The 6936-nt window shown below is 35.7% G+C and overlaps 1 protein-coding gene across 10 annotated transcripts; it reads left to right on the top strand.

Moving 5' to 3' along the window:
* The first annotated feature begins 276 nt into the window (after nucleotides 1-276).
* Nucleotides 277-5681, top strand: LOC107870017 (probable methyltransferase PMT21). 10 transcript variants are annotated; one of them, XM_016716405.2, is made up of 9 exons: nucleotides 277-505; nucleotides 676-791; nucleotides 2293-2585; nucleotides 2674-2822; nucleotides 2929-3124; nucleotides 3709-3919; nucleotides 4089-4764; nucleotides 4873-4950; nucleotides 5079-5681. In XM_016716405.2, the coding sequence occupies exons 3-9, from the start codon at nucleotides 2319-2321 to the stop codon at nucleotides 5293-5295; spliced, it is 1794 nt and encodes a 597-aa protein (XP_016571891.1). In that variant the 5' UTR covers nucleotides 277-505; nucleotides 676-791; nucleotides 2293-2318; the 3' UTR covers nucleotides 5296-5681. The 10 variants fall into 10 exon arrangements, with proteins under 10 accessions (XP_016571891.1, XP_047251190.1, XP_016571912.1 ...); XM_047395234.1 differs by having other exon boundaries at nucleotides 676-2115; XM_047395259.1 differs by lacking the exon at nucleotides 277-505 and adding an exon at nucleotides 2059-2115 and having other exon boundaries at nucleotides 788-1980.
* The last annotated feature ends 1255 nt before the right edge of the window (nucleotides 5682-6936 follow it).

Genomic DNA, 6936 nt, shown 5'->3' with positions numbered 1-6936 from the left:
AAAAAGAGCGTAACAAAGTGAGAGATTGAAGAGGAAAAAAAGTCGAATCAAGTCGAGCCTATCATGCTCGACGATTTTGGTCAATTGACTTATTTATTACGTTAAAAGAATGATTTTTTTTTTTCATAATTACTTAAATTTAAATTTTTTAATTTTAATCTTAACAAAATAATTTAAATCACATAAATATTTTTTTTTTTTTTTTTTTTAAAGAAATTCAACTTTAGTCAACGACATTCATGTATAAATTGAGACACAGAAAATACAAATTTCCATCAAAGGAAAAAGGAGAAAAAACAAAAGAGAAGTCACCTGTAACATCGTGCGTGAAAATAGAAGTCATTTCCCTTTTTACCGTTTACCTGATCAAGAACACCCAGAAAAACAAAAACAAAAGACAAACAAATCTATTGCACTGAATTTTCTTTTGTTCTTTGTTTTTTTTGTTCATACATATGACAAAAGTAACAGATATATAAAAAAGAAAGGACCATCATGAAGAAAGGTAATTACCAAGAACCATCATATTCAACTAGCATCTTTTTTCTTTAAAAAAAAAATCTTTATTTTCCCACCATAATTAATCTTATGGGGATGTGCCTTTTTTCTTCTTATTTATGTATGTGTTGTTTTCATATTTATATATGTCACTCTATTCTTCTTCTCTTTTTCTAGGTTCATCTTTCTGGACCCATTAATCTTTCCTGAAATACAGTGAGAGAGGAGAATTTGTGGATCTTTTAACATTTTTTTGATATATATAATTATATCATCATACTGTAATATTGGAGGTACTTTTTTTTTTTTTTTTTAATCTTTCAATTGTGCTGTTGCATTTCTTTTCATGTAAAAATTATGGTACTTTTTGGTTTGTGTCAGATCTTTTTCAGATCCTGGCATTGTGTCTTTGCTGTCTATAATCTTGATTTTTAGATGCTAATTGGATGTTTTTCATCATTGTTTCTTTCTTTTTTTTCTTGAATGAGGATGAGTGATATTATGGGGAAGATTTTTGGTTTTGGAGGAGTAAAATGGTCACAAAGATTGAATCTTTTTGTCATTTTGAACTCTACTGCACAGACACTTGCATTTAATATGTATTTTTTTTTCTTCTGTTCATACTTTGTTGGCAAGTTTATTTTGGGAATAAATAACAATTAACAACCCCATAATCTGAATGTCATTAAGTTTTTCAACCAATGTGGTTTCAAGATAAGTTACTCAAACTCTTCAAAAATGTTGTCGCACTGGTGTTAGATCCTAAAAAAATGCTTGAAGGATCCGACATACGCCTAGTGACATCTTTGAAGAGCCTGAGCAACATAGGTTTCAAGTTCCAACCCCATTAATTTCTATATGAGAAATATCAACTGATTGGTTAGCTGTCAAGTTTTGTTGGTATTATTCTTCTTGCTTGATTTTTTTGTCATAAGACTGTTGTGAGTTGTGCTTTCCTTCCTTTCTTGTTTTCTTGTTGCTTTTATGCAATTCAAGTTAGATCCACATGTATTGGTTTGGTTTAGAGGCCTTGGAGGGCCCTCATTAGGATAGCTGAATTTGATAAAGCTATGGGGGCCCTGTGTCATGTGTGGAAAGTATAAAGATGATATGACTTGTAAAGTCTAAAGTGTTCCTTTGAGTCTTAACAGATCTCATGGTTACCAATAGTTAGTTATTATTGCTGACTCTGACAGTTAGATCTGTAATGGTCCTATGCTTTACCAAGAACTGTGATTGCCCCCTTTAGAAAAGACCCTATATACTTGGTGGATGTTTGATGCATTATTGTTTATTCCTGATTTGGGCTTGTGAGTTTTCTAGTTGCAAAGGTAGTTCAGTACTGTGTTCTTAGGTGTTGCACTTTTCTATTCTGTTCTGTGCTGCAAGACTTGTTTGTTTTGAGTTAAGTATTTATGCTGCAACATCTCCTTTCTGATTGATGCTTCTCTTATGTATGTTAAGTTCAACCAGCATAAGATGGTAAATATCATGTTTTACTTTTCATATGCTTGAGTGATGTTTTCATTGTCCATCTGAAACGACCTGTCTACCTTGTAGGGGTAAGGTCTGCGTACACACTACCCTACCCAGACCCTACTTGTGGGATTACACTGGGTATGTTTTTGTTGTTGTTGTTGTTGAGTGATGTTTCCATTCTTTCATTCTTCTTGACGATCTATTGAAAGCAGCTAGGATTGAAAGATTTTCAAGTGTTTGTTTTTCTTTTACTAAGACTTAAGTATTAATTAATGAGGTGGAAATGCTTTATCGGGTTCTTTGCTTCTTGTGCAGGTAAATAATCAATAAAAAGTTACAACATGAAGCACAAAGATGGAAAACCATTTCCACCAAATAAAAATTTATGGAAAGTCCAAGTGGGATTAATGGTTGTGGTGCTCTGTGGGTTGTCATTCTATCTCGGAGGAATATTTTGCTCCGAAAAGGGGTCATTTGTAACTAAGGAGGTTAACAGGGAAGAGGAAACTCCCAGAGGGAATTCTGCTGGCTCTCTACAAACTAAAGCCAGTTCCTTTCCTGAATGCAGTGCTGACTATCAGGACTATACCCCGTGCACAGATCCAAGGGTATTTTCTCTTGACTAATTTATAGTTCTTATAACTTTATTCCTTAGGTGTAATCAACCATGTGAATGATATATTGTTGATATTTCAGAGATGGAAGAAGTACGGTCTTCATCGCCTTACTTTCATGGAACGACATTGCCCTCCTAATTTTGAAAGGAAGGAATGCTTAGTGCCCCCACCAGATGGTTATAAGGTTCCAATAAGATGGCCAAAGAGCAAAAATGAATGTTGGTACAGGTAATACTTATATTCGATATATTTTTTTGTCTTTGTTTTGTTCTTTGTCGATGTATTCGTTCCTAGCATTGTTTTCTGCTAATTTGCTGTTCCGATCTGGCTTCAGGAATGTTCCCTATGATTGGATTAACAAACAAAAATCCAATCAACATTGGCTCGTTAAAGAAGGGGAGAAGTTCATCTTTCCTGGAGGTGGTACTATGTTCCCCAATGGTGTTGGGAAGTATGTTGATCTGATGGAAGATTTGATCCCAGAAATGAAAGATGGCACCATCCGGACTGCCATTGATACTGGTTGTGGGGTGAGTGCTGATAAATTTAGTTTGTCGTATGGGAATTTTAGCTAGCATCGTCACTCAAAGACAATGTGTTATTAATGCTTAAATATCTAAACTACATTTCATAATGGATATATACGAGCACCAACTAATACAAAAAGCAGCCAACTTGCAAAAAGTTACTGTTTGATCTTCATCCAGGTGGGTGGGGTGGGATGGGGAGCTTTAGTTTACAATATAAAAGGAAGAGTGCCGATGAAGATTCCACATCCATAGCCATGCTTGCTTTCCGTTATGCTTTTGTCATAAGATACTCTTGATTTATTGCTACATTTTCAGCTATCTTTGGGCATAATGTCATAACCATTCTGCTAATTGTGTATTTTCTCAATCCTACATAGCCACTAGCTGATCATTATTGTTTGTAATATCACATCTTCTTGTCAAATTACTTAATTACAAAACTTTATATTATATGATGTTTCTCCCGAATAGTTTCGATGAAATATATTATCTGGAATTTTTTTGAGATTGAGGCGCTGCCTAATTGTTTGATTGATATATAAACTAGAATTTCTACTTATTTTATGTTTTTCTTCTTAATCTAGGTGGCAAGTTGGGGAGGTGACCTACTGGATCGTGGAATTCTGACAGTCTCTCTTGCCCCAAGAGATAATCATGAAGCTCAAGTTCAGTTTGCTCTGGAACGTGGAATTCCTGCAGTTTTGGGCATTATTTCAACACAGCGTCTTCCTTTCCCTTCAAACTCTTTTGACATGGCTCATTGCTCAAGATGCCTAATTCCATGGACCGAATTTGGTAAGCAGCATATTCAGAAAAAAGATAAATGCTTGTCTTGATTTTATGCACTGTGATCCCAATTCTGCTATAAGGCTGGCTGCAAAATCCAGCCTTTGTATATTAAGCATGCCAGAAATTGGAAATGCTTTGTTAGGATACTTTTCTAATCAGTCCTCACTGTTGACAGGTGGAGTTTACCTTCTTGAAGTACATCGTATACTGCGCCCTGGAGGTTTCTGGGTCCTTTCTGGCCCCCCAGTGAATTATGAGAATCGTTGGAGAGGATGGAATACCACCATTGAGGAGCAGAGATCAGATTACGAGAAGTTGCAAGATTTGCTAACTTCAATGTGCTTCAAATTATTTAACAAGAAGGATGACATTGCCGTGTGGCAGAAGTTGTCAGCCAATAGCTGCTATAGGAAACTTGATAACCCTGATACCTACCCACCAAAATGTGATGATGGTACTGAACCTGATTCCGCGTGGTACACTCCTCTTCGACCTTGTGTGGTCGTGCCAAATCCAGGTGCTAAGAAACTTAAGTTGAATGCTCTAGCCAAATGGCCAGAAAGATTACATATTGCCCCAGAACGTGTTTCTGATGTTCGTGGAGGTAGCGCGGGTGCCTTCAAGCATGACGATAGTAAGTGGAAGGTGCGAGCCAAGCACTACAAGAAGTTGCTCCCTGCTATTGGAACTGACAAGATCAGGAATGTGATGGACATGAACACCTTGTACGGAGGTTTTGCTGCTGCTCTGGCTGAGGATCCACTTTGGGTCATGAATGTGGTTTCCTCGTATGCTGCAAATACACTTTCAGTGGTCTATGACAGAGGTCTTATCGGGGCGTTTCATGACTGGTAATTTATATTTACTTGCAAGATTGATGCCTAATTTGCAGAGTTGATTCATTTCTAACTTTCATGATCCTACTTTTAGGCTAAGTCTTTTTGTTTGTTGTTCTATAGGTGCGAGGCCTTTTCAACCTATCCCCGAACGTATGATCTCCTTCATCTTGACAATCTATTCACTGCTGAAAGTCATAGGTAAGAACTTAGTGCCTTCAAAGCTAACTCCTCAACCCATCTTTTAGTGAATAATGTCGTCACCAGTTAAATATCATTTGAAGCGAGCATAAACGAGTATCCTAACATCAGTTATGATCATCTTACAGATGTGAAATGAAGTACGTTCTGCTGGAAATGGATCGTATTTTGCGTCCCAATGGTTATGCAATTATCCGGGAATCCAGTTACTTCACAGACATCGTTGCCACTATGGCTAAGGGCATGAGATGGAGCTGTCGTCAAGAAGACACAGAATACGCTGTACAGAATGAGAAGATATTGATTTGCCAAAAGACACTCTGGTATTCAAAGGAGAGTTCATGATAAACTATACAAAGTTCTGATTAAATCTCTTTGGATAGAGGAGTCAATATATTTACCATACCGGCCACCAGCCCATAGGAGAAAAGCTCCAGAGCAACGAGAATTATTTGTTTCTATAGATTATGAGGAAATTGAGATTCTGGTTTTGAAAAAATTGAGTACAAAAAATAACCATGTTGTGGTAGTAGTTTCAAAGTTCAATTTCATGTTATAATATTCTTTGTAAGGATCATTACGTTGTATTCCATCTCTCTCTTCCTGTACCTTTTTATAGAGCTTGTTGAAATGTAACAGCATCACAGCCTCCTTATTCATGTATCTGATTAATTTGGTCATTATCAATTTCTCATGAATGAAATGCTTGACATGAGTTACTTCGAATGAAATCTTGATGTCAAGACGATATGACAAGAGTTTATGAATTATCCAACATGATGGAAGATTTAATATACCTTCAAGATTTAATGTAACATGAAGTGCCATCGCTTCGTAATGAGTCTGAGTGCTTACATTCTGGAATGTATTTTTTCCTACTGTTGGCTATTTCAATACTTCATAATATTTGTATTATGTTTGTTCTTGCGTAAATTGTTTTCAGATCTGACCAGCGTTGGCCAAACCCGAGCAAAATATTTTTCCGGTGGCCTTGAATTTTCTAAGAAAATTTGATCTTCTCCGATGAAGATCACTATTTATGGGTTACATTAATGATTTATTTTGCTGATTGTTGCTCCATTTTTACTACTGACTTTGGCATTTGGACCGATTCTTGTTTGGTTGCACATTTTGATGACTTTATTGATTTTTTGATGGTCTTGCTTTACCCCATTACTGTGTACATAAATTTTGGAACTAAAGTATTTTATTCCTTTTACTGATTTCTGGATATACTTGACTGATAATGATAAGATAATACATGATTTTGGTCAATGAAGAAATTTTCCGTCGACTTTCGAGGCCTCCACAAATAAAAGACGAATATTACGTATGCAAATACGTAACAAAATAAATAAATTCGGGATACTTACATGAAGGTCAAGCCTATGGTATCACAATTGCATGTATTGAATTTCTTTTCGAGTGAGTGTATTTCTGTAGATGTCCCCAAATCCAAAAAGAAAATTACTCAAATATGTGTGAAATGGAAATTTTATTCTTGGAAAGGGTGCTTGAAACACGGGGATAAGTGTAGTTTGAAACCTTTGTTTGAAGCAAGACGAACAAATCTTGTCGATACTTAGGTATGTCTGAGAGACCACTTGAAACTATAAGAGTTATCCTAAAGTCGATCTTGGTTAGCTGGGAAGGAGATGGGGGAATTCTTATGCACACTACTAATTATTGGTACCAACTGAAGTCAAGAAATGATTGTGTTTTCTTCATTTTTCTGCACTTTTTACTGAGAAAATATATATAAAAAAAATATTCTTCCTTTTTTCCAGACGCCTATTTTCACATACGGACATTTTTTACTTTTCGTTTAAGGCACCCACTTTCACATACATGCATTTTTACTTTTTATTTAAGGCTTTCAGTTTTCAAATACAAACATTTTGACTTTTTCTTTCAGACACATAACTTCAAATACTTGCATTTTACATTTTTTATAGCCTCGTCAGTCAAGAGGCTATTACACTTATT

This window comes from Capsicum annuum, chromosome 1 (assembly GCF_002878395.1).
Source record: "Capsicum annuum cultivar UCD-10X-F1 chromosome 1, UCD10Xv1.1, whole genome shotgun sequence".
NCBI lineage: Eukaryota > Viridiplantae > Streptophyta > Magnoliopsida > Solanales > Solanaceae > Capsicum > Capsicum annuum.
The sequence above is the reverse complement of the archived record's forward strand: the minus strand, read 5'-3'. Positions and strand labels throughout refer to the sequence as shown.

What these genes read in the sequence shown, in the direction of transcription:
- LOC107870017 (XM_016716426.2), top strand. Translation starts at nt 2,319, where the DNA reads ATGAAGCACAAAGATGGAAAACCATTTCCACCAAATAAAAATTTATGG. An exon ending in CCCCGTGCACAGATCCAAGG is followed by an intron (nt 2,586 to 2,673) that starts GTATTTTCTCTT and finishes TTGATATTTCAG; the next exon opens with AGATGGAAGAAGTACGGTCT. An exon ending in ATCGGGGCGTTTCATGACTG is followed by an intron (nt 4,765 to 4,872) that starts GTAATTTATATT and finishes GTTGTTCTATAG; the next exon opens with GTGCGAGGCCTTTTCAACCT.